Source organism: Erpetoichthys calabaricus, chromosome 10, assembly GCF_900747795.2.
Source record: "Erpetoichthys calabaricus chromosome 10, fErpCal1.3, whole genome shotgun sequence".
In the NCBI taxonomy this organism is placed as follows: Eukaryota; Metazoa; Chordata; class Cladistia; order Polypteriformes; family Polypteridae; genus Erpetoichthys; species Erpetoichthys calabaricus.
This window is the reverse complement of record NC_041403.2, coordinates 5,099,645-5,127,502: the sequence shown is the minus strand read 5'-3', so window position 1 is coordinate 5,127,502 and position 27,858 is coordinate 5,099,645. Positions and strand designations below refer to the sequence as shown.

Here is a 27,858-nt window from a genome sequence, read left to right as displayed (position 1 = left end):
TCTTCCTCAGGGTTCCCCTGTTTCACCTATAGTAGCCAATCTATATATGGAAGAAGTGGAAAAGAGGGCTCTATCATCCTATCCTGGAACACCACCGAGCCATTGGTTCAGATATGTGGATGACACCTGGGTGAAAATCAGATCTCAGGAGGTACCACAGTTCACAGACCACATCAACGGGGTGGACAAACACATCAAGTTCACCAGAGAGGATATGAAAAATAACAAGCTAGCCTTCTTAGACTGTGAAATTTCCATCGTCAACGGGGGACATTTGAAAGTGGATGTGTACCGTAAACCCACACATACGGACCAGTATCTAAGGTTTGACTCTCACCATCCACTAGAGCACAAACTAGGTGTCATTAGGACTCTACAACACAGAGCTAACACCATTCCCACAGACTCAGAGGCCAGGGAAGCAGAAGAACACCACGTCAAAAAGGCCCTGAGTAAATGTGGATATCCCAGCTGGTCCTTTGTCAAAGCAGGGAGGACACCTAAAGAACGCTCCAAGCGATTCATGAGAGAGGAAGGACATCCACTGCCTAAGCGAAAACCCTTAGTGATCCCGTATGTGACAGGAGTATCAGAACAGCTGAGGCGCATTTTCTCGAAACACCAGGTCTCAGTGGCTTTCAAACCCCAAAACACGCTACGCCAAAGATTGGTCCATCCCAAGGATCGGGTCCCATGGCACAAACAGAGTAACATAGTTTACGCAGTTAAGTGCCAGGAGGAGTGCCGTGAATTGTACATCGGGGAAACCAAGCAGCCACTGGCTAAGCGCATGTCACAACACAGAAGAGCTTCCTCGTCAGGCCAGGACTCCGCAGTTTATTTACATCTACAGGATAGTGGTCACTCCTTTAAAGATGAAGAGGTGCACATCCTGGACAGGGAGGAGCGCTGGTTTGAGAGAGGAATCAAGGAGGCCATTTACGTGAATAAGGAACGACCATCTCTGAACAGAGGAGGGGGCCTAAGGGTACATCTGTCGCCATCTTACAATGCTGTGATTGCAGCCATTCCTCAACCCTCTATGAATGGTTCACACGTCTACTAATCAGTGGACAATTGCATATCACTGATCAACTGGCCCTCTGTCAATGGTGCTAGTCTCTGTGATTAAGCAAAGGTACTGTTTATAAGGTTGGGGAAACCTGCAGTCAATTGAGACTGAGGAAGAGACTTGGATAAGTCTCGAAATATTTCTCCCACTTAAAAACTTTGTCCAGATGAACAGAATCAAATTTCTAGGATTTCCTTACCTGGATTATTGAGCATGCATCGAGACATCTCATTTAATTAGCTGGTATTATTTTTTTTCTTTTATTCGACATTCAGAAAAGCATAGCAGCATGATTTTTACATTTAGAAGACATTTAGAAATATTTCTGCTTTTGCTATAGATTTAAATGCTTAACTCTCTTTTGTTGATTTCAGTACACTTTGCCCTTTCTCTGTGCAGTTTTTCCCCCTTTGTTGTATCTTAATAATGACAATTTAAAACGCGCAGACACACTGGCAAACAACACTGAATAATCAAAGGCTGCAAGTACTTTAGCAACCGACCCACTAATGAGTAAATAATGGGTTAATTAAACAATTAGAAGACCTAGAAAAGTAGAATGAAAATCAAGATGAAAATACCGTTAAAAAGAAAAAAAATACATGATTCCTATATAACTGCTTGGTACATTTTAATATTTTTTTTAGCAAACTAATTTCTAAATTGTTCCCTAAATACAGAACTTGGGAAATATCAGTTCACTTAATTAGCCCAGGAGTTCAATTAAAAACAGAAGCTGGTTGGAACAAAAACCTGCAGCCACAGGGGGTCCACCAGGACAGAGTTTGGAAAATCACTGCTACAGGAACCCTCAAACACCGCAATTCTGCAATGAATTATGAATTTTTCTCGTCAATTGCTATCGTAATGACCTATTTGATGATTAGAAAGATCAGCATCAGAGTGGTAAATAATTACTGAAATGTTATAGAAGAGTTCGTGTAACTTGGTTCCTACTGATGCTCACGTCCAAGTTTTTTGTTTTTAAATGCATGTGCAAAAATTCCTAAAATCCTTTTTTCACTTTGTCATTATGGGGTACTGAGTATTGCTTGATGAAAGGAAAAAATGATTTCAGAGTAAGAGTGCAACATAGCAAACTGTGAAAAAAAAATGAAGGGGTGTGAATACTTTCTGAAGGCATCGTGCATTTCAGGACTACAATTCTGGTTGATCTTTATTTTGCAGTACTTCTCACGGCAAGACCTTTCATGAAGTTGTTTAAAGAAGCAAGCATGATTAAATAACTTCAAACTTACAGAATTTAAGAATGTGTTAGAAGTCCTAGCAACTACAGTAGGACAAAAAAAAAATCAAATCATTATTACACAAAGACACAAGCCTCTATGAAGGTACTTAAACTCTCAAGATTTGCTCTGTTCCTGATGTTGTTCTTTGCCCGTTTTAGGGTAACATAGCATTCATCTATAGCACAAAGGGTTAATAAAGGTCAAGTGAACAACAAAATGTACACTGAAATGTAAGACTGGTTTAGGAAAAATACTAAGATGGTCAAGTAAATAAAAAATGTACCAGAAAAAAGGTTGGTGCAATATACAAAATGTACTGAAGGATGACTAAGAAATCAGCTGATGTCCTATAAACAAGAATGGACAGTCGTTATATGTACAGACATTTCAAGGGTGGTGTCACAGTTCAAAAGGTATAAGAACCACCAGAATATAAATATAATAAACTTTTATTTTATATAAATCATTTGGGTGTAAAGCAATGAACCAACCAGAGTAAAATGCATGCATTGATTGACACCTGTATGTAAATTCAACAGTTTATAAAATGAACCTCTATCCTTTGTTTCTTGGACCACTCTGATCATGCTGACCATGCTGTAACAGACTGCTAAAAACGCTCCCTCCAAGGCATTTTGCCGAGGAGTACAGTAATTGAAAGATTCAAAGAACAGCTTTTCCCCTGCCTGATTACTGAATTGTCCTGTTAGAGGATGTTTCTTTCTTTAATAAGATGTTAAATTTCGACCAAACCGTAAATCCAGAAGATGCTGAACAAAAGAAAATCACAGGTGAATTTTCCAGGAAATATCCATGACTATTTCTAGGAAATGCCCGGTGCGGGGCTTTGATCTTGTCTGGGCAGTGACGTCACCATGGACTTTGTGCTGGGAATCTGACCACTACCCTGACATGAGCTGCAAAGTAAGCACACTCAAATGGAGTCACCTAATTTAGAGTTGCAAATGCTTTAGGTTGTTGCAATGTTTTGTTCATAAATGTATCCAGTTACATGGAGACTGCAGTGTCACAGTTTGCTGTTGATGGACTGTGAGTGTCCCACATAAAAACTAAATATAAACTTCATGAAGCGAAAAAGAAAAATGCAAAGGTAGACATTTTTTCTAGGCGATCACAGCTGCATGCATCTGTTCTCTAAAGAGAAGGGAGGCTTTAGATGAAGTACTTACCGTGCTTCTTTTCACACTTGACGGCACAGCCCAGTACGAGCTGCAGCAGCCTACCCAACTCCATGTGGTCAGCATGTTCAGCGACCTGATTGAGATCTGGCATTGGGAAATCCAAAATGTGCTGCATAAGCACCTGCAAGGAAAGAAGAAATGCAAAGACTGTGCATTGCCAGTTTGGTTTGTAAGACAGCACAACACTGCTAACTCCACAATTTTACATCATCAATAAATACTGAGAAAGTCTGGAAGTTAATTTACACCTAAAAACTGCCAACAAAGGGATGAATTGGTGTCCACAGCCCAAAGGTGATCCTTGTTGGAAGAACCTTTGACATGCACTTCCTGCAAGAATAGATGGATCTGACCTAATTCTACAAAAATTCCGTTTGGTAGCGCATGCTCACTCTCTCTTATAAGAATGGTAAAGGGACCATTGATGGGCTGCAAATGAAATAAAATCATTGAATTTCAGCTAGATGTAAGTAGGAGCCCAGCTTAGAATAGTCACAAGCATTTGTCTTTGGATCGTCATTGCCATTAGGCTTATTGTTCTTCTAAAAGGTCAACTTCCTCCCCAAAGCAAATCACTGGTTTACAAAAAAATATTTTTTGTTTGCTTTTGGGAACTTCAGAGCATCTCTTTATTAAGTTTTTTTACACTGATTTCATATATGAAATTGGAATTATGCTAGCACGTCAGGTTTTTGAAATACACCTCATTGACGTTTTGACACTTTTGAATATCAATATAAATATATCAACACGATATCTGGAGCTGCGGTGGGTTGGCACCCTGCCCAGGATTGGTTCCTGCCTTGTGCCCTGTGTTGGCTGATATTGGCTCCAGCAGACCCCTGTGACCCTGTGTTTGGATTCAGTGGGTTGGAAAATGGATGGATGGATGGATATCTGGAGTTTGGAGTATGTCCCACCAAAATTGTTTTGATGTGTTTATTCTGAAAACAAACCAGAGGACGATACCAGAGACACATTAAAGCATATTTATGTCAATTTACCTCTATATAAAAGTGAGGTCAGCATGCCCAAAAATGTTGGAGGCACTCTCTTTGCAAGAACCAACAGTAGTCACCCATCATGCTCAGAGTGAATTTTCCCCGATATCAGAATTCCATCACTTTTATATCTTGATGAAATCTTTCCCCATACTCATCTCTGACATCGCTTAGATTAGGTGGAAAAAAATCAAGATGAGAATGTAAAAAATGCGTCTTCAGTGACATGCTGGCTCCTGTAAGCTAATATTTTTCAGCATATTCTCCACAAGCTCAGTATAATTCTCTGCTCTGTGCCTGTCAAGAAAATTCTGGACAACCTGCATGAATGAGGGTGCTGATTCAGTGGGCTTCAGTTTCCTTTTGAACTCCTCGTCAAGCATCAGTTCATGGATTTCAGGGCCAACAAAAACACCTTCCTTAATTTTAGCTTCACTTTTATCAAGACCAAACTTATTTCTTAAATGCTGAAATGCATCGCCTTTACTGTCCAGTCATCCTAGTTGTCCAAGACCTGGAATGCATCGCCTTTACTGTCCAGTCATCCTAGTTGTCCAAGACCTGGAACATCATAACTAAAAAAACGTGACATGCTGGACGAAAACGGTTTTCAGATTTGAAGTCAGCAAGTGAAATTTGTTAAAGTACAGATGAAAGAATCCCAGTAGCAAAATGCTTGTTGACCAGTGAATTATCTTAGAGAACATATTCCATCCATCCATCCATTATCCAACCCAATATTCTAACTACAGGGTCATGGGGGTCTGTCTGCTGGAGCCAATCCCAGCCAACACAGGGCGCAAGGCAGGAAACAAACCCCGGGCAGGGCACCAGCCCACCGCAGGGCGCACACACACACACCAAGCACACACTAGGGACAATTTAGGATCGCCAATGCACCTAACCTGCATGTCTTTGGACTGTGGGAGGAAACTGGAGTACCTGGAGGAAACCCACGCAGACACGGGGAGAACATGCAGACTCCATGCAGGGAGGACCCAGGAAGCGAATCCAGGTCTCCTATCTGCGAGGCAGCAGCGCTACCACTGTGCCGCCCAAGAACATATTATCCTTTCTAATCTGTGTTCTGCTCCATCCGCAGGGCGCTATGGAATCCGTTTTATTTTTTCACAAATTCTGTTTAATTTTTTTTTTTATTTTTGTTTTTCACCGTTTTATTTTTCCTTAATTTGGATTTTTGGGGTTTTTGTTTTGTTTTTACTGTAAGTAGTAACAGCTACAACAAAACAAACCATAATGAAATGGCACTTTACATTCCTTTTAATGAAACAGCACACTAGCACAACTGAACCTTATTCTGCAGTTCCATTCATCAGGTAGGAGCCCAGATCCTCCATGATGCTGTATGCTGAGGCTGCAGCAGGACAGTGAGTGCCCTCCAGAATTGTAAGAGCCGTCATTAGTTTGATGCATCCTTCTGAGATGAAGGCTAACTTCACTTTTAGGGTCTAGGATATTTGTTACAGCCTGAGCTGATGTGTTCTCAGCCAGAAAGAACTTTTTGTAGAGGTGAATATGTTCAGCGAGGTACCCTACTGATTCGAAGCAGCTATTCCACCTGCTGTTTCGCTGCCTCCTGGCAGGCTTCTTGAAGAAGGCAGACTTTACCCAAATCACTAGTGATGCAGCCTCACTAAAGTATTTATAGTGGTGCCAGGTCTCTCCCACCAAACTGGTGACATGACACAAGCAGGGTGAGTGTATACTGTTAGGCACAACCTCTTTTAAAACTTCCTTTTCTTTTTTCAGACATTATGAGGCATTGTCTGTTTAGCACTGCTAAAACGTCATTACAATTCAGCTGGTTGTTGTGCTACTGCCTGTGAAAAGGTGCAAAAGTTGCAGCTGTCCATAAAGATAACATCTGCCAAAAAGTACTGGACTTCAGTACCTGCAATTATAATTATGTAAATTATTTCTAATGATATTTAAACCTTAAATGTTTACTAAGTGCATCATTACATTTGTAGCTTCATCTACTGCATATCTAAAAATCATAAATTACAAAGCAAAACTAATCTGCAAGACGCTAAATCTGAGAATTAAACAGAAAAAAAAAGAAAGAGACCCACTTTTACGGGCTCGTTGTAGCTGAGGAGACACCTGCTCTTCTTGTCCAGGTTTGTAGGTGCCGAGTTTATAACAGAAAAGTCAAATGTGGACCTTGCGTGCCTCGTCACCGCCAAGCAAAACATTTATTAATCCCAAAACATCGTTGTTAATTTTTGAAAGGGTACTATATATATAAGGGTATGCTGACAAAGCTTGCATAAAAGTTGTCCAGATTCGTAAAAGTCGCCGGGATATTATTGTTCACTCAATTTTGCAGTTAACCTCATGTTTTTAGTTTTATCAGCGTAGTTAGGGTATCTGATTCTGCTCGCTTCGACATCTTGTTTTGTTTTTATTAAAATCACACATCATTCCATTCAAATAAATCAATTTTTACAAACATAAGATCCAAAACAAATCAACCCCCACACCTCAGAAAGAGAGTTAAGCCAGCAGAGTAAAACTTAAAGCTAGTAAAAATAAGTAAATAGATGAATTAACAAGTGAATAACAATAAATGGAGAAATCTTCAGTGCTTTAACAGCTTATTCTAAAATGTTATTGATGAGATCCTGCCAGGTTCTGAAAAAGTTCTACACTGATCCTCTAAGTGAGAATTTGATTTTTTCCAGTTTCAAATAGTACATAACGTCAGTTACCCACTGACTTAGAATAGGAGAGTTAGGATTCTTCCAATTGAGCGAGATAGTGTAGTAAAGGCCATGACAGTTTGTTTGTCCTTCTCCACTCTAAGCCCCTCTGTGAGCCCACCAAACATAGCTGTAAGTGGATTAGGAGGGAGTGTGACACCAAGGCTGTCTGAAATATATTTCAAGATTTTGGTCCAGAATGATGTTAACTTGATGCACACAGTCCAGAACATGTGGCCCAGTGAGGCTGAAACTTGATTGCAACGTTCACAGGTTGGATCTCACCCTGGAGACATTTTGGACAATTTTAAGCGTGACAGATGTGCTCAATATACAGTGGTGTGAAAAACTATTTGCCCCCTTCCTGATTTCTTATTCTTTTGCATGTTTGTCACACAAAATGTTTCTGATCATCAAACACATTTAACCATTAGTCAAATATAACACAAGTAAACACAAAATGCAGTTTGTAAATGGTGGTTTTTATTATTTAGGGAGAAAAAAAAATCCAAACCTACATGGCCCTGTGTGAAAAAGTAATTGCCCCCTGAACCTAATAACTGGTTGGGCCACCCTTAGCAGCAATAACTGCAATCAAGCATTTGCGATAACTTGCAATGAGTCTTTTACAGCGCTCTGGAGGAATTTTGGCCCACTCATCTTTGCAAAATTGTTGTAATTCAGCTTTATTTGAGGGTTTTCTAGCATGAACCGCCTTTTTAAGGTCATGCCATAGCATCTCAATTGGATTCAGGTCAGGACTTTGACTAGGCCACTCCAAAGTCTTCATTTTGTTTTTCTTCAGCCATTCAGAGGTGGATTTGCTGGTGTGTTTTGGGTCATTGTCCTGTTGCAGCACCCAAGATCGCTTCAGCTTGAGTTGACAAACAGATGGCCGGACATTCTCCTTCAGGATTTTTTGGTAGACAGTAGAATTCATGGTTCCATCTATCACAGCAAGCCTTCCAGGTCCTGAAGCAGCAAAACAACCCCAGACCATCACACTACCACCACCATATTTTACTGTTGGTATGATGTTCTTTGTCTGAAACGCTGTGTTCCTTTTACGCCAGATGTAACGGGACATTTGCCTTCCAAAAAGTTCAACTTTTGACTCATCAGTCCACAAGGTATTTTCCCAAAAGTCTTTGCAATCATTGAGATGTTTCTTAGCAAAATTGAAACGAGCCCTAATGTTCTTTTTGCTTAACAGTGGTTTGCGTCTTGGAAATCTGCCATGCAGGCCGTTTTTGCCCAGTCTCTTTCTTATGGTGGAGTCGTGAACACTGACCTTAATTGAGGCAAGTGAGACCTGCAGTTCTTTAGACGTTGTCCTGGGGTCTTTTGTGACCTCTCAGATGAGTCGTCTCTGCGCTCTTGGGGTAATTTTGGTCGGCCGGCCACTCCTGGGAAGGTTCACCACTGTTCCATGTTTTTGCCATTTGTGGATAATGGCTCTCACTGTGGTTCACTGGAGTCCCAAAGCTTTAGAAATGGCTTTATAACCTTTACCAGACTGATAGATCTCAATTACTTCTGTTCTCATTTGTTCCTGAATTTCTTTGGATCTTGGCATGATGTCTAGCTTTTGAGGTGCTTTTGGTCTACTTCTCTGTGTCAGGCAGCTCCTATTTAAGTGATTTCTTGATTGAAACAGGTGTGGCAGTAATCAGGCCTGGGGGTGGCTACGGAAATTGAACTCAGGTGTGATACACCACAGTTAGGTTATTTTTTAACAAGGGGGGCAATTACTTTTTCACACAGGGCCATGTAGGTTTGGATTTTTTTTCTCCCTAAATAATAAACACCATCATTTAAAAACTGCATTTTGTGTTTACTTGTGTTATATTTGACTAATGGTTAAATGTGTTTGATGATCAGAAACATTTTGTGTGACAAACATGCAAAAGAATAAGAAATCAGGAAGGGGGCAAATAGTTTTTCACACCACTGTATAATTTTGAGTTGAATAATTGTATGCTTTTCCTCTAGGTGCTCTGGTTTCCTCCCATAGTCCAAAGACATGCAGGCTAGGTGCATTCGTGATTCTAAATTGTCCCTAGTGTGTGCTTGGTGTGTGGGTGTGTGCACTTCGGGTGGGCTGGCACCCTGCTCAGGGTTTGTTCCATGCCTTATGCCCTGTGCTGGCTGGGATTGGCTCCAGCAGACCTCCCGTGACCCTGTAGTTAGGATATAGTGGGTTGGATAATGGATGGATGGATAATTGTATGCTTTGTGCATATGGAGCTCGAGTGGATTCTCTGCATTGCTACTTTCCACTCCTTTTCTGAGATGTTGAGTGAGAGATCCTTTTCCCACTGTGCTCTTGGATCTTTGAAAAGGAGGGACTGTAAAATGGTTTTACAGGTGCTGGTCATAAAATTAGAATATCATGACAAAGTTGATTTATTTCAGTAATTCCATTCAAAAAGTGAAACTTGTATATTAGATTCATTCATTACACACAGACTGATGTATTTCAAATGTTTATTTCTTGTAATGTTGATGATTATAACTGACAACTAATGAAAGTCCCAAATTCAGTATCTCGGAAAATTAGAATATTGTGAAAAGGTTCAATATTGAAGACACCTGGTGCCACACTCTAATCAGCTAATTAACTCAAAAGCCTTTAAATGGTCTCTCAGTCGAGTTCTGTAGGCTACACAATCATGGGGAAGACTGCTGACTTGACAGTTGTCCAAAAGACGACCATTGACACCTTGCACAAGGAGGGCAAGACACAAAAGGTCATTGCTAAAGAGGCTGGCTGTTCACAGAGCTCTGTGTCCAAGCACATTAATAGAGAGGCGAAGGGAAGGACAAGATGTGGTAGAAAAAAGTGGACAAGCAATAGGGATAACCGCACCCTGGAGTGGATTGTGAAACAAAACCCATTCAAAAATGTGGGGGAGATTCACAAAGAGTGGACTGCAGCTGGAGTCAGTGCTTCAAGAACCACCACACACAGACGTATGCAAGACATGGGTTTCAGCTGTCGCATTCCTTGTGTCAAGCCACTCTTGAACAAGAGACAGCGTCAGAAGCGTCTCGCCTTTGGACTGCTGCTGAGTGGTCCAAAGTTATGTTCTCTGATGAAAGTAAATTTTGCATTTCCTTTGGAAATCAAGGTCCCAGAGTCTGAAGGAGAGGCACAGAATCCACGTTGCGTGAGGTCCAGTGTAAAGTTTCCACAGTCAGTGATGGTTTGGGGTGCCATGTCATCTGCTAGTGTCGGTCCATTGTGTTTTCTGAGGTCCAAGGTCAACGCAGCCGTCTACCAGGAAGTTTTAGAGCACTTCATGCTTCCTGCTGCTGACCAACTTTATGGAGATGCAGATTTCATTTTCCAACAGGACCTGGCACCTGCATACCGTGCCAAAGCTACCAGTACCTGGTTTAAGGACCATGGTATCCCTGTTCTTGATTGGCCAGCAAACTAGCCTGACCTTAACCCCATAGAAAATCTATGGGGTATTGTGAAGAGGAAGATGCAATACGCCAGACCCAACAATTCAGAAGAGCTGAAGGCCACTATCAGAGCAACATGGGCTCTCATAACATCTGAGCAGTGCCACAGACTGATCGACTCCATGCCACGCTGCATTGCTGCAGTAATCCAGGCCAAAGGAGCCCCAACTAAATATTGAGTGCTGTACATGCTCATACTTTTCATGTTCATACCTTTCAGTTGGCAAACATTTCTAAAAATCCTTTTTTTGCATTGGTCTTAATTGATATTCTAATTTTCTGATATTGAATTTGGGACTTTCATTAGTTGTCAGTTATAATCATCAACATTAAAAGAAATAAACATTTGAAATACATCAGTCTGTGTGTAATGAATGAATCTAATATACAAGTTTCACTTTTTGAATGGAATTACTGAAATAAATCAACTTTGTCATGATATTCTAATTTTATGACCAGCACCTGTATATATTACAGAAATGCTGTCGAAGTCCTCAAGACTGATATTTTTTCTGGCAGGTTTTTCCAGGTTGGTGGGAGGTGAAGAAAACTGGGTAGGTTTTGTTTAACAAAGTTTCTGATTTGAAGGTAGTGAAAGAAATGTGTCGCTTCAACATTTCTGTCTCATGCAGCCAGCTAATTTGCGTGCCTTTAACCAGAAAACATGCAGGAAACACGCGCACAAACAGTTTGAGGTACAACTGGATTTCCACAAGAATTGCGTTTGCTTGAAAAACAACAAACTAAAAAATAGTATCTGAACTACAGATTATTCAATCGTTTAATTTATTGGGAAATTTTGTAACAGTCACCTCCCACTTCAGTCTCTAAATTACACACATTTCCATTTTTAAATCTAAAATCCATTTTTATGCATCAATTCTGTGATTCTGTTCATGTTTTCCACATCGTGGAAATCGTAGGACCCTACATCCGTTAGAATTTTAGACTTCTTTTTTCTGAATGTAACAGATTTTTCTGCACGTCTTAATTTTTTTTTTATGTTTTAAACATTGATGAATAAAAATCTATCTTTATTTTTCCAGAAAAGGCTAATTTTTTACTTTCTTGTGTACAAAGTGTGGACTTTTGGGTAGCAGCCTGGCTCTGCGGAGACATGCAAATACTAACTTTGGCATCAACATAAAAGTCTTGGGGTCCGTGGTCTGCAGCAGCATCTGTAGAATTAAAATTAACAATCTGCACTTCAAAGTAGGATTTTTCAATGACTACTTTGATCAATCTCAACCCTTGTTTATCACCCATTTTGCAGACAACCTGTGTCACACAGAAGACAGAAAGACACTTACCTCATTGTAATAATCAACAATATACTGCAAAATTTTTTTAAGGTTGTTTGCCTGAAAATAAGAAGAAAAAGAGACAAATAAAGACACATTTATAACAGCAGTCCACACCCAGACTGTACCCTACAGGTTTAATCAGGGCGAGGTCAGTCCCCTTGTGGGCGGATCTAAGCAAATGAGGTGAAAAGAATGTTATGCGACTCTGATTATTACAATCAGTGGCATTTCCGTATTACAGGCCAACAGAGGAGCAATGAAAGTTACAATGTTCCCTCAGCAATTGAACATATTATTAAAATGTTTAGAACAACCTTCAGCTTTGTCTTCTTAAGCAATTTTTTTGCGTTTTCTACCACAGGTCTAACATAATTTCTTCTTGTAATTGTTTTTATGTTGCATGTTTAAGTCTGATTCCCACTCATGGCATTGTCTCGATTGGCCCTGCAGCATTTTCAGTTTTTTGTTGGCTATCTGTGCACATGCGTGACCTGAACTTTCCAGTGTAGCGGTCGAGATTGAAGGCAACAGTGCCATATTGTCTGCCTTGAAATGGAGCGCCATCTTTGTTTCCATCTCATGACACTGACTCTATTGGCCCTGCAGTGTTCTCAGTATACCACTGGCTGTCTGTGCACATGTGGAACCTGAACTTTCCACTCTAGTGGTGGAGTCTGAAGGCTAGCATCTCTTATTCTCGGCATTAAAATAAGGATCATCTGCATCTCTCACTTATGGTGCTGGCTCTATTGGCCCTGCAGTGTTTTCGGTTTACCTTTGGCTGTCTGTGCCCATGTGTGACTCGAACTTTCCAGTCTAGTGGTTAGGATTGAAGGCTACATCTTCATATTCTCTGCAATGAAATGTGGACCATCTTCATTTCCCACTCATGATGTTGTCTCTATTGCAGAGAAGTACGTAAGAGTTGTACAGGATATGTATGAGGTAAGTGTGACCGTGGTGAGGTCTGCAGTAGGAGTGATGGAGGTGGGATTACATCAGGGATCGGCTCTGAGCCCTTTCTTATTTGCAATGGTGATGGACAGGCTGACAGACGAGATTAGACAGGAGTCCCCGTGGACTGTGATGTTTGCTGATGACATTGTGATCTGTAGCGACAGTAGGGAGCAGGTTGAGGAGACTCTGGAGAGGTGGAGATCTGCTCTAGAGAGGAGAGGAATGAAGATCAGTAGAACCACCAAGACAGAATACATGTGTGTGAATGAGAGGGAGGTCAGTGGAATGGTGAGGATGCAAGGAGTAGAGATGGCGACGGTGGATGAGTTTAAATACTTGGGATCAACAGTACAGAGTAATGGGGATTGTGGAAGAGAGGTGAAGAAGAGAGTGCAGGCAGGGTGGAGAAGAGTGTCAGGAGTAATTTGTGACAGATGGGTATCACCAAGAGTGAAAGGGAAGGTCTACAGGACGGTACTGAGACCAGCTATGTTATATGGGCTGGAGACAGTGGCACTGACCAGAAAGCAGGAGACAGAGCTGGAGGTGGCAGAGTTAAAGACGCTAAGATTAGCATCTGGTGTGTCGAGGATGGACAGGATTAGAAACAAGGACATTAGAGGGTCAGCTCAAGTTAGACAGTTTAGAGACAAAGTCAGAGACGCAAGATTGCATTGGTTTGGACATGTGCAGAGGAGAAACGCTGGGTATATTGGGAGAAGGGTGCTAAGGACAGAGCTGCCAGATAAGAGGAAAAGATGTAGGCCTAAGAAAAGGTTTATGGATGTGGTGAGAGAGGACATGCAGGTGACGGGGGTAACAGCAAGATGCAGAGGACAGGAGGATATGGAAGAAGATGATCCACTGTGGCAACAGCTAACGGGAGCAGCCAATAGAAGAAGAAGAAGATGATGCTGCTGTTCGCACGGTGGTTATTGCTACTTGTGTTTGAGTTGCACGTTATGTCCATGTTCTGTAATTTGATTACAAACTTGAAGTGTTGCCATTTTAACTTAAGACAGTTCATAACCAATTGACTCACTAAAGCGGCCGGGGACTGCAATGCTGTCACTTTTTTTGTATTGTTTAATTAAATCTCTGTGGCTGTATTTAAATCAGGTGATGACAATGTCTGGCATCACAAAGATCTGGTGCCAGTTCAGACAGACCAGACACCAGCATCCCAATGTGATTTGATTTATTGTATGACATGAAATGTGTAAAGACCTGTGTGTTTCACTAGTCCTTAGAAAAAACTGGGGTTGCACATTATTAGTGAAGTTAGTTCATGTGACTATGCAAAAAGTATGTACACCTGAAGGAAAATTCTGGGATAGCCCCACCACAGTTTTTCTGACAAAAACTTCATTGATAATAACAATAATATAAAATTCAACAATAATAATAATAAATACAACAGAGAGGTCTTGGGTTACAAACAAGTCCATTTTGGTTTTTTTTTTTTTTTTTTTTTTTAACTTTGCAGGATATTAGGAAACACAAACACCACTCTAAACACCTGATCAAATGAAAGAATTTTACAAGCAGCAAGACCCTACACAGAGGGGGTCAGTTCAGTATTAGTGAATGGGCAGCCTTACCTTCAGCCTCCAGTTGTCACCGACATCCTCCTTAATTCGAATCAGCCAGGCTTCACTGAACCAGGCAGGATCTCTGCAAAAAAAAAAAAAAAAAGAGGAAGAATCAAGCAAACAGAGTTTATCTGAAGCACGTCTTAGACAGACATGACAAGATGCTTTACATGGCACACTAGAATGCAATGTTCATCCTTTTTACCTTTTAGGATTTAAGCCTTGCTGTCTGCAGACATCACCGGCCGTAAGAGATGCCTAGCCAGTGACATACATGCCAACTGCCAGCTTTGTCTCTGTCTGCAAGATATCATGTTTCTTCATGTTGCTTGAAACCCAAGGCCTGCAGGTTTGGCACCAGCCTTGCCTGTAGTTGGTGCCAGCTGTTATGCACTAATCTAGTCATGGTGGTGGAGATTGCAACAGGGTATACAGCCTTGGTAACACCCTAGGGCAGTATTTCTCAACCAGCGTGGCACGGCAACGTGAGAGCTATCCAGGTGTGTGTGCCACTTGGTGCCACGGCCCACATGCTAAGTTGTTTTGCCTGCCTAAGATAAAGTCATCCCTGATGGAGGATCGCAGGAATCGTGGGAAAGAGGGGTCCTTTCATCGGATTGGCTGGCCCGGCGCTGTTTCAGCCGTGGAATGGCCACATGGGGGAGGCAGCTTGATGGCTGAGGTCTCCAGGACTCTGAACAAATCCAAATCATATTATGTGATATCATCTACTGTTAAATTCTGCTCCGTACTTCTAAAATTTTTAATTCTATACTGTATTGAGGATTTGTTCTGTTCTGTGTATTGTATTGTATTGTATTGACCCCCTTCTTTTTGACGCCCAACCTACCTGGCAAGGGGTCTCTTATTGAACTGCCTTTCTGGAGGCTTCTTCCATTTTTTCCCTACAAGGTTTTTTTTTTTTTTCCTCGTCTTCTTAGAGAGTCAAGGCTGGGGGGCTGTCAAGAGGCAGGGCCTGTAAAAGCCCATTGCGGCACTTCTTGTGTGATTTTGGGCTATACAAAAATAAATTGTATTGTATTGTGTGCTGCAGAAATAATAGTATTGAGCACCTAAGTCTCAGCCCGAGAGGGACAAGCTCCACAGGTGGTCGAGACCTATCTGAGGAGGACAGGACTATGTGGAGAAGCTGGCATAAAAGCAGCTCTGTGATCTGTATGTTAGAGCACCTCGGGGCGTGTCTCCTAGCTGCTAGAGTCCATCTGCCTGGGTGTGTGGCTGTCAGCAAGTCTCAAAGCGCTGGTGGATAATGGGCATGTGAGTTGCTTCTGAGGCAGAGAGGGGTCGGTAAAGGGACAAAGCAGCTGGGAGATGCCACCAAAGTTCTCAAGAAGTGCGGTGTCCGTGAATGGTGATATAACGTGTTTTTTGCTTAGTAAAATAGTAGTGCACCTTGGGATGTTTTTGGTTACAAAAAGTGTGCCAACACAGAAAAACATTTGTGAAACTCTACCCTAGGGGCTACCTACAGACACTAAGGCTGCCAGATAATATATCTCTATTCAAATACAATTTGGCAAAAAAACATTTGAATGCAAAAGAACAGTTGTTAGCTTTACCTCACTGTAATGCCTTTCTGTCAGCTCAAACCAGTCTGGCCATTCTCCTCAACAAGGCGTTTCCATCCACAGAACAGGCCCTCACTGGAAGTGTTTTTTTTGCTTTCTGCACCATTCTGAGAAAACTCTAGAGACAGTTTGGTGTGCAAATCCCAGGAGATCAGAAGTTCCGGAAATTCTCAAGCAAGCCCGTCTGGCACCAACAATCATGCCATGGTCAAAATCACCGAGATTGTATTTTTTCCCCCTTTCCCCTAAATTTTATATCACATATTAATCAGATCACTAAGACAGCATGTTTTCACTTAAGAAATACAGCAAAAATTAGATCCCATATAACTTTGCAAGAGGCTGAAAAATGAGTTCACGCTTTTGTTTTTAGTTAACTAGATTACTGTAATGCACTCCTGTCAGGACCACTCAAGAAAGACATCAATCGGTTACAATGAGTGCAGAATGGAGCTGCCAGAATATTAACTAGGAAAAGAAAATCCGAGCACATCACACCAGTCTTAGCGTCATTACACTGGTTACCTGTGCCATTTAGAATTGACTTTAAAATATGGCTGATGGTTTACAAAGTCTTCAAAAATCTGCTCCATCCTCTATCTCAGAATGTCTGTCATCTTATACTCCAAATCGTAACCTTAGATCTTTAAATGAGGGTCTGCTTAGAATTCCAAGAGCTAAACTTAAAAGAAGTGGTAAGGTGGCCTTCTGCTGTTATGCACCTCAAATCTGGAATAGCTGACTGATAGAAATTTGCCAGGCTAATACAGTGGAGTACTTTAAAAAAACTGCTAAAAACTCATTATTTTAACATGGCTTTCTCATAGCTTCATTTTAGTGTAACCCTGATATTCTGTACATGCATTTAATTTTCATTTCTAACATGGCTCCACAATCCGTACTAATTCGCACTTTCTCTGCTGTTCTTTTTCTGGTTCTCTGTAGTGGTGATCTGCGCCACCACCACCTGATCAGGGCATCATGCAGTCCCTACATTAATGGATTGAAGGCCAGAGGTCCACATGACCATCATCATCATCATCTGTTCAGCCTATATAACATTGGACTTCCAATAGAACTCGGAGTCCTGCCACGTGCAAAAGTTTGCTGACGACACTGCTATCGTGGGCTGCATCAGGAGTGGGCAGGAGGAGGAGTATAGGAACCTAATCAAGGACTTTGTTAAATGGTGCGACTCAAACCACCTACACCTGAACACCAGCAAAACCAAGGAGCTGGTGGTGGATTTTAGGAGGCTCAGGCCCCTCATGGACCCCGTGATCATCAGAGGTGACTGTGTGCAGAGGGTGCAGACCTATAAATACTTGGGAGTGCAGCTGGATGATAAATTGGACTGGACTGCCAATACTGATGCTCTGTGTAAGAAAGGACAGAGCCGACTATACTTCCTTAGAAGGCTGGTGTCCTTCAACATCTGCAATAAGATGCTGCAGATGTTCTATCAGATGGTTGTGATGAGCGCCCTCTTCTACACGGTGGTGTGCTGGGGAGGCAGCATTAAGAAGAGGGACGCCTCACGCCTGGACAAACTGGTGAGGAAGGCAGGCTCTATTGTAGGCATGGAGCTGGACAGTTTGACATCTGTGGCAGAGCAATGGGCGCTGAGCAGACTCCTGTCAGTCATGGAGAATCCACTGCATCCACTGAACAGGATCATCTCCACACAGAGGAGCAGCTTCAGTGACAGACTGCTGTCACCGTCCTGCTGCACTGACAGACTGAGGAGATCGTTCCTCCACCACACTATGTGACTCTTCAATTCCACCCGGGGGGGTAAACGTTAACATTATATAAAGTTATTGTCTGTTATACCTGCATTGTTATCACTCTTTAATTTAATATTGTTCTTTATCAGTATGCTGCTGCTGGAATATGTGAATTTCCCCTTGGGATTAATAAAGTATCTATCTATCTGTCTATCTATCTAATTCTTCCACGTGAAGCCTCAAAACCATGAGGACTAATTGAGATAATTAATGTTATGGGGGCTGGGTGATCATGTTTTTTTTCTCCAGCCCTTTGGATTTCTTTTTGTTTATTTCTGTCTTCCTGGCCATCAGACCTTACTTTACTCTTTGTTACTTAGTATTGCCTAATCTTATTTTTATATTTTTCTTTCTTCATCTTGTAAAGCACTACATCATTTGTATGAAAATGTGCTCTAGAAGTAAATGTTGTTGTTTGATGTGAACACTAACTCGTGTTCATGATGTGTATCTGCATGATTTTAAGCATTCTGCCGTTACCACTTAATTGGCTGATCATGGAGAAGAGGTGCAGCTGTGCCTAATAATTTGCTCAGTGAGTTTATATTTTTTTTACAAGATCAAAAATTCCAATCAGTTATGTCATGTAGACCAGTGGTCCCCAACCTTTTTGACAGCAAGGACCACTTTATTAGATGCAAATTTTTCCACGGACCGGTGGGGGGGGGGGCAGTTTTATACACAATTTACATAACATTTCTATTATTATTAAAGTTGTTAAGCAGTTCGCATACATTTGCAATCTGAGATTTTTCTTCTTTTTTTGCATATAACAAAGACATATGCTTTACATTTGCCATTCCTACAGATTGCACATCACAAACATTAACACTGCTATCTTGTTTTCGTGTCTGCCGTTTCTATAGGAGGGTGACAATGAGTTAAATTCTAATGGATGTTTTTCAAATGTTGACAAGCAATAAGCAAAAGGAATCACTGAAAACCACAGACAACAAAAACAGCAAAAAAAAAAAAAAAAACAGTACAAGGAAAGTTCGAAGAAAGAGATTTTTTTACAATGTTTCTGTTTGGGGATCGTTGCACAACTGAGCTGCGACCACAGATCTAACTGCTCTGTGGATGATTCGTTCAAGCATTTCAAGGTCACTTCGTTGTAATGAAAGCATCTGTTGAATGTACTTCGTAGTAACGTGATTTATATAGACTTATGTCATATGGGGAAACTGTCGGGACCATAAAAATACTTTGTTGTAATAGTCTCTCACCTCGGTCTCTCTCCTCTCTCTGCGCCGCTGCAAAGCCCCGCCCGCCAAGCATTCTGAAAAGTCTGAGTGAGTCGCCGTTTCCGGCATTTCTCTTGCGGCCCGGCTGTCATACAGCTGCGGACCGGTAGTGGGCCGCGGACCGGTGGTTGGGGACCCCTGATGTAAAGGATGCTGTTCAAAATAAGGGATGGCAAAATGGAGTGATGGACATGTAAGCAGTAGTGCAGATGAGATGCATTTGCTGAGAAGGAAGTGTGCCATACTTACATCTGGTGAAGAACGTGGGCGATTGCCACACCGCTGGTCAGGTTCTGCACTGTTGTACATGGAAACGGTAGGCTGAACGTCTGCATCTGAAAGAGATAGGAATATTGAGAAAAGGACTGGCATAAGCACTGCGTCATCCCGGAAATTGTAAAAGGACATTAGTTGTAGAATTCATTTATAAACTCTTACAGCAACGTCGTGATGTGTCCCTGTGGCCATTTAATGAAAGAGTTTTCAAAAGAAGTGAATTGTGGGTTTTGGCAACACTAATGTGACTTGCTTCTGTGCAGGAACGATAAGGACTCTCTAAAGGAGGCAACACATTAAGGCGCTGTTATGTTACACCATTGTCTGTGTCAGAGTTCATTTATATAACCTGTTATGGACGGCCGGGGTCAATATATAGACAGATTATATATATATAGATATACAGTATATAATAAATCTTTGCATTTATATAGCGCTTTTCTCACTACTCAAAGCGCTCAGCAATTGCAGGTTAAGGGACTCGCTCAAGGGCCCAACAGAGCAGAGTCCCTATTGGCATTTACGGGATTTGAACCGGCAACCTTTCGATTGCCAGTGCAGATCCCTAGCCTCAGAGCCATTCCGCCCCCTATACATATTATATATAGATAGATAGATATTGTGATGGATAGCCGGGGCCCATGCCCGCCCGGGACGCCCCTGCAGCATATGTTCCAGGGGAGCAAGCATGGGAAACACAATATCTCCTCCTGGATGCTAGATGGATGCCTCCCTGCAGACTCCCCCAGGGCTTCATGGGGGTTGGAGTGTTGTGTAGCCCTGTTGGGTTCCACCGGTGCAGCAGGATGTCGGCAATCAAGCACCTGGAGCACTTCCGGGTACCCAATAAAGGGAGCCAGCAACCACCACTCATTGGCCAGAGTGAGGAGGAGGAGGACAAAGCTTGGAAGAGGGGTGGTGGAAGAGAAAGGAGAAGAAAGTTTGTGGTGTGTTTGGTGGTGCTTGTACACTTGGGACTGTGTTGTGCCTGTGGGGATTACGGGGAAGACGTGACCCAAAGGTGAAGAAAAATAAAAGTTTATTTATTTTATACGTGTGCCTCTGTGTCGGGTCGGGCGCATATATTGCGCCTTTTTACAAACCTTAGAGTCTGAATCAGTCAGCGGTGCACTCCCATGACCCTTGGTCACGTAGTTTGACATACCCAGTGAGGTAGTCCACCCCTACAAAATCAAGCGGGTTAGGAATTGTTTTTTTTTTTTTAATTTATAAAAAGCAATGTTTGTGTGTAAATAACTCGAAAAATAGCAAACTTATCCTTTAAGCTAATGTCAGATTATGTGACTTTTTGTTTCGGGTATTTTCTGATCGTAATTGCCAATCATGTCACTGCACCAAGTCAAACTCACATGACTGAAAATCACAGCCCATTTACCAGATGAGCGCTAAGCTTCTGCCACAGTCAATGCTTGGTCCTTTACCCGACAAGCCTGTTGCCTGTTGCCTGACGGAGCGACACAGTTGCAGCGAGTTAGGCAGCAGTCTCTGGGCCTTTATTTCTTTTGTCCACTCTATTATGGTATGTAAAATACGAGGCATCAAACAGACAAGCTCCTCTTCCACACTATTGCCAAAAGTATTGGGACGCCTGCCTTTACACACACGTGAACTTTAATGACATCCCCTTTTTAATATGGAGTCAGCCCACCCTTTGCAGCTCTAACAGCTTCAACTCTTCTGGGAGGGCTTTCCACAAGGTGTAGGAGTGTGTTGATGGGAATTTCTGACCAGGAAAGGTCAGGAGCTGATGTTGGACGAGAAGGCCTGGCTCACTCACTCGCTGTTTCCGCTCAAATTCATCCCAAAGGTGTTCTGTCAGGTTGAGGTCAGGGCTCTGTGCAGCCACACCAAACTCGCTCCTCCATTTCTTTATAGACCTTGCTTTGTGCATTGGAGTGTGTGCAGTCATGTTGCCATCCCCAAACTGATCCCACAAAGTTGGGAGCATGAAATTGTCCAAAACGACTCTGTATGCTGAAGAATTAAGAGTTTCTTGTACCGGAACTAAGGGGCCAAGCTCAACCCCTGAAAAACAACCCCATCCACTAAAACTTTACACTTGGCACAATGCAGTCAGGCGAGTCCTGATCTCCTGGCCAGACTCGTCCATCGGATTGTGTGATTCGTCACTATAGAGGACACATCTGCACTGCTCGAGAGTCCAGTGGAGGACGGTGGGCTTTACACTACTGCATTAGATACAGTACTTTGCATTGCACTTGGTGATGTCAGGCTTGGCTGCAGCTGCTCGGCCACGGAGACCCATTCATCCCATAAAGATCTCTCTCTATGCTGCACTGTTCTTGAGCTTTTGGAGGTCTATCACTATTGACACTGTGGAAAGTTGGCGACTTCTGCACCCCTCAGCATGCGCTGTCCCCGCACTGTGATTTCATGTGGCCTACCACTTTGTGGCTGAGTTGCTGTTGTTCCCAGTTGCTTCCACTTTGTCATAATACCACTGACAGTTAGTAGCGAGGAAATTTCACGAATGGACTTATTGCACAGGTGGTATCCTATCATGGTGCCACACTTGAATTCACTGAGTTTCTCCTGAGAGCGGCCCATTCTGTCACAAGTGTTTGTAGAAGCAGCCAGCATGCTGAGGTGCTTGATGTTATACACCAGTGGCCATGGAAGTGATCGGAACACCTGAGGGGTTTGGTGGGGGGGGGGGTCCCAATACTTTTGGCAATATAGTGTACTTATAAGGTTCAAAAGATGAGTGCTCCTAATTCCCTTGTCACTACATTCTACTTCTGGATGAGCTTTCGTTGGTTCATTTGATTGTCAGCTCTCCTGCCCACACAGCCCACCCCTCAGTTGTTGGGTGCATCACTTTAGACGATCAGCTTCATAGGAGCGCAGTGCCAACTGCCTTCTACTGACTAAGATTACATAAATGAAGACTACAACTGAAAATGGCTAGAAAATTCATCTAATGTGACATGGGATTTATTTAGCATTTCTCTGACTGAATTCGTCTGTGCTCTGAGTCGCTCACAAATCTTTTCACAGTCTGATGTTCTCTCATCAGTTTTCAACGAATTTCAATTGTTTTCCTGCCTTTTGAAAGACACTGCACTATTGCATGCTTTTCATCTTCAGAAAGATCTTTACTTCTCCCCATATCACATGAGAACGGATGCTCACTTGATGATGAAGTGAAACAACCTCTTTAAGTAGTCAAGTCAAGTCGGGGAGCATGCACTGGTACAGTGTGTTGCCGTACCCACCACACATCGAAACAGCTCGGGATCCCGGTTGGCAACCCCCCAGGGCAGACACGCGGTCCAGTCCTACCCTCCGGAAATGACCCTCTATCTGCCACAGCCAGGGGTTACGTGGGTGACCCCTTGGCCTGGTCCAGCCACTTGGGTCCCCAACAATGAGAATCTTACGAGCCGGATCACCCTCAGGGAAACACGCCACATGGCAGTAGTGCCGTAACTGACGCTCCCTCACAATGCAGGTCGTGTGCCTCATTCGGGACTCCAGGAGCAACACAAAGTCAAACCAACGGTACCCAAGGATTCTCCGAAGAGAGACAGTACCATATAGTAAGACAGGAAGCACCTGGACTCTAAAGACTTGGACCTTCGTCCTTTTGCATAGATATCGGGAGCGCCACACACCCCTTTCCAGCGACCTCATGACCCCCCCCCCCCCCACCATGCTCTCCCAATCCGTCTACTGACTTCTTGCTCTAAGTAGGCTCCCACTTTAATGAAGATCACCTGGCAAACTCATTAACAAACCTCTCAGAGCTTGAACGCAGCCAACTAAAAAGATAGGAGAATTAAAACAAGCAAATTTCAAACACATTGTAATGCTTGTAGTTTTATTTACAGAACAGGTGTCGAACTCCGGTCCTCGAGGGCCGCAGTGGCTGCATGTTTTCATTCTAACCATCTTCTTCATTAGTGAGCCGTTTTCACTGCTAATTAACTTCTTTTGCTTCAGTTTTAATTAACTTGACTCAGGCCCCTTAATTGTCTCTTTTTCCTTAATTAGTAGCCAAATAAGCCACCATATGACCAGCTCACCTGTGCCCATCACACAATATCTGAAAATAAAGAAAGGTGAAGGTCTCAGTAAGGTTGATCTCTCAGGTCACCAAAACATTTTGACGGTGTTCTTAGAAAAAACAGAAAAAAAAAAATCGACAAATTTGGAAATGTCTGCTGTGGCAGAATGAGAGCAGCAACAAGCCACTGAATTAAATAACGGGCTTAATTAAGAGCAAGAATCAGCTTCTCATTAAGAAACTGTTTGGAGTGAAATTGGTTGGAGTTTGAAATCCCAGTTTAGCTGGTCATCTGTTGGCTCGTTTCACATCTCAGTTCTGTTTGGCTGTCATTTAATGAAGAAACAAATCAATTCAGAGGACTGAATCCTTAAAAACAGGGCTACTAAAATGAAGGGAAAAGGAGTTAATTAGCAGTGAAAACTACTCATTGATTAGGAAAAGGGTTAGAATGAAAACCTGCAGCCACTGCGGCCCTCCAGGCCCCGAAGTTCGACACCCCTGATTTATAGCATTGACTTTACCCATTGAAACGCTCTGCTGCTAAACAATTTCAACTGCAGGTGTTCACCTTTCTTAAATCATAAAAATGTACAGCTGTGCTCTCCATCGCTCACTTACTCGTGCTGAGACTGCCAAGAAGACACAGGGGAAGGGTCTGCATTTCAGAAGCACTGCTGGACAGCCAATTGGACTGCAGGTTTATGTCACATGATTTTTCCAGGAACAGTGTGGCTGCAATAGTGATGCTCCGATTGATCAGCCACTGATCTAAATCACGGGAGGAGTGGTGGCTCTGAGGCTAGGGGTCTGTGCCGGTTCAAATCCCATAAACGACAGAGGTGACTCGACTTGACTCGACTCTGTGACTCTATCCTGGGTATGACGTTAATCTGCAAGCAGGTCCTCCAACTTGCAGGGACAACTTGGGCATTGGTGGCAGTATTGGCACTCTAACCAGTGTGCTGAGGTGTCATCTGTTGCACGGCTGCACTCAGATATCAGTCCAGGTGGTTTGCCGTGTGGTGGGTGCAGCAACGCACTGTAATCAGTGCAGGCTCCCAAACTCTCCTCGTCTGATTTAATCAGATGATTTTCACACAAAAGGCTTGACTGGTAAATTGGTTGATCGCAAAAAATAAAAAACATTTTTTCCCCCCCCATTGGCTGCTTTTCTAAGCTTTACGGTAATTTAGTTGTGGTGCTCCTTTACGCAAGGTGTTACAGCAGTTCAGCTAGTGCCCTGCCCTCTTTCAATTTGACTTCTAGCAATCTTTATCAGAGACAGAAGATCGATAATTTCACTTTTAAGGAAAGCAATAAACTGAGAAAAAGGAATTGCAGGAGTCAATCTGTGCAATTAGACAAACAGCAAGAAGAGCTACTTTAATGAATTCAGAGTTTTGCATTAAGTAAAGCAGCTCACATTTTCAGTTAGGAAAAGATAAAGACGAATTTACAATACAATACAATTTATTTTTATATAGACCAAAAATCATACCAGGAATGCCGCAATGGGCTTTAACAGGCCCTGACTCTTGACAGCCCCCCAGCCTGGACTCTCTAAGAGGACAACAAAACCCTCGTAGGGAAAAATTGGAAGAAACCTCGGGAAAGGCAGTTCAAAGAGAGACCCCTTTCCAGGTAGGTTGGGCGTGCAGTGGGTGCAGGGGGCCAATACAACACAATACACAGAACAGAACACAAGTCATCCTCAATACAATAGAAATATTACAAGTAGAGAGCAGAATCCAACAGTATTTTGAATTTGCTGCTTAATAAACATCAGGCTTGTTAGCAAAATGTGTCAAATTTCCTTGTAAACTGGTTAAGCATGTTAGCCTTGGATCACAGGCAACACCAAAGAGCTGTCAAAGGACCACAGGGACAAAGCTGGAATGGGCTTCAAGACCATCAGCAAGAAGCTTGGTGAGAAAGTGACAACCATTGGTGTGATTATTCGGAAATAAAAGATATATAAAATGACCATCGATTGCTCTCGGTCTGGAGCTCCATGCAAGATCTTGCCTCGTGGGGTGAGGATGATCATGAGAAAGGTGAGGGATCAGCCCAAAACTACACGGGAGGAGCTTGTTAATGATCTGAAGGCAGTTGGGACCACCACAGTCACCAGGAACACCCCTGGTAACACACTATGCCATAATGGATCGAAATCTCGCAGTGCCCGCAAGGTCCCTCTGCTCAAGAAGGCACACGTACAGGCCCGTCTTAGGTTTGCCAGTGAACATCTAAATGATTCAGAGAAGGCTTGGGAGAGAGTGCTGTGGTCAGATGAAACCAAAATCAAACTCTTTGGCATCAACTCGACCCGCCGTGTTTGGAGGAAGAGAGATGCCGTGTATGACCCAAAGAACACATCCCCACAGTCAAGCACGGATGTGGAGACGTTATACTTTGGGGCTGTTTTTCTGAATAACCTGATGAGGCAAGATCTTGCATGGAGCTCCAGACCGAGGGCGATCGATGGTCATTTTATATTTCTTCAATTTCTGAATAATCGCACCAACAGTTGTCATCTTCTCACCAGGCTTCTTGCTGATGGTCTTGTAGCCCATTCCAGCCGTGTCCCTGACGTCCTTTGACAGCTCTTTGGTGTTGCCCATGGTGGTGGAGAGGTTGGAATGGAAGAAATCGATTCTGTGGGCAGGTGTGCTTTATATACATAATGAGTGGAGATCAGGAGTATCTGGAATTGATTGATTGAGATCTCTGTGCCACATGGACACAATGCCAATCTGTGGGTGCCAGAATTCTGGCTGGGTTGTAGGAGATTTCAAATCCTTATTTCACTCAATGACATTCCAATCAATTTCTAACTTTCATGCAAAGTGTTTTATTCTGGATTTTTGGTTGATATTCTGTCTGTCTCCATTAAAATGAAACTACTATAAACATTAGAGACTGTTCATTTATTTGTAAGTCAGCAAACTTACAAATTCAGCAGGGGATCAAATAATTACTTTCCCCACTAAAGGCTGGACATACAATGGGTGTCAAAAAATGGGGTAAATATAACACACAAAACAGAACACAAGTGAGCCTCTTCACATAGCTAGTTAGCCAATCAATCATGGCCAACTCAGAAATACAATACCACAGTACAAACTACAAAGCAAAATGCAAGAATAGATTATATCACTCACTAAATACAGAAAAAAAAATTAAAATTCAGAATTAGTTGATATAATAATATGAAATTGCCGATTCCTGATTCGAGCATCCCTAGGCTGTGACCTGCACCACTACAACACGCCTACTTAATGGTCGTCATTACTTCCTCCCCAACCCCTAATTTTAATTTTAGTGTAAGGATGCTTTCAGAGTCAAAGTCCTAATCTCAATCTTGTAGAAATGTTGAGGAAGGACCTTTAACTCTTCGAGGGCTGAATATTTTTTCCAAAAAACACAGTTTCTGAAAAGCAACGGTTTCACACAAAAATCAGTCTATTGCTGCATGCTGTGGCTGCTAGTTTGCCAAGAATGTGTGGCATGCTTGCTGCCAGGCTGTCCTCGTGTGGCTGGGGCAGCAGCAGCGGTCACAGTCGCAGTGCATTGCAATCTGGTTTCTACAGTTGTGCTTGAAAGATTGTGAACCCTTTAGAATTTTCTATATTTCTGCATAAATATGACCTAAAACATCATCAGATTTTCACTCAAGTCCTAAAAGTAGATAAAGAGAAACCAGTTAAACAAATGAGACAAAAATATTATACTTGGTCATTTATTTGTTGAGGAAAATGATCGAATATTACATATTGGTGAGTGGCAAAAGTATGTGAACCTCTAGGATTAGCAGTTAGTTTGAAGGTGAAATTTGAGTCCGGTGTTTTCAATCAATGGGATGACAATCAGGAGTGAGTGGGCACCCTGAGTTTTGATCTATCAAAGTCTGCTCTTCACAACACGTTTGTGGAAGTGTATCATGGCATGAACAAAGGAGATTTCTACGGACCTCAGAAAAAGAGTTGATGATGCTCATCAGGCTGGAAAAGGTTACAAAGCCATCTGTAAAGAGTTTGGACTCCACCAATCCGCAGTCAGACAGATTGTGTACAAATGGAGGCAATTCAAGACCATTGTTACCCTCCCCAGGAATGGTCGACCAACAAAGATCACTCTAAGGGCAAGGCGTGTAATAGTCGGCGAGGTCACAAAGGACCCCAGGGTAACTTCTAAGCAACTGAAGGCCTCTCTCACATTGGCTAATCTTCACGTTCATGAGTCCACCATCAGGAGAACACTCAACAACGTTGTGCATGGCAGGGTTGCAAGGAGAAAAAGCCACTGCTCTCCAAAAAAACATTCCTGCTTGTCTGCAGTT

General features: G+C 42.5%; 1 protein-coding gene across 1 annotated transcript in view; it reads right to left on the bottom strand.

Moving 5' to 3' along the window:
- The window catches only part of hook1 (hook microtubule-tethering protein 1), a 197,464-nt gene that overhangs the window by 105,495 nt on the left and 64,111 nt on the right, over positions 1 to 27,858 (bottom strand). The window contains exons 2-5 of the mRNA XM_028810785.2: positions 19,442 to 19,527; positions 14,582 to 14,654; positions 12,030 to 12,080; positions 3,513 to 3,645 (exon numbers count right to left, since the gene is read on the bottom strand). Coding sequence (XP_028666618.1) covers positions 3,513 to 3,645; positions 12,030 to 12,080; positions 14,582 to 14,654; positions 19,442 to 19,527 — 343 coding nt within the window. The remainder of the gene's footprint in view (positions 1 to 3,512; positions 3,646 to 12,029; positions 12,081 to 14,581; positions 14,655 to 19,441; positions 19,528 to 27,858) is intronic.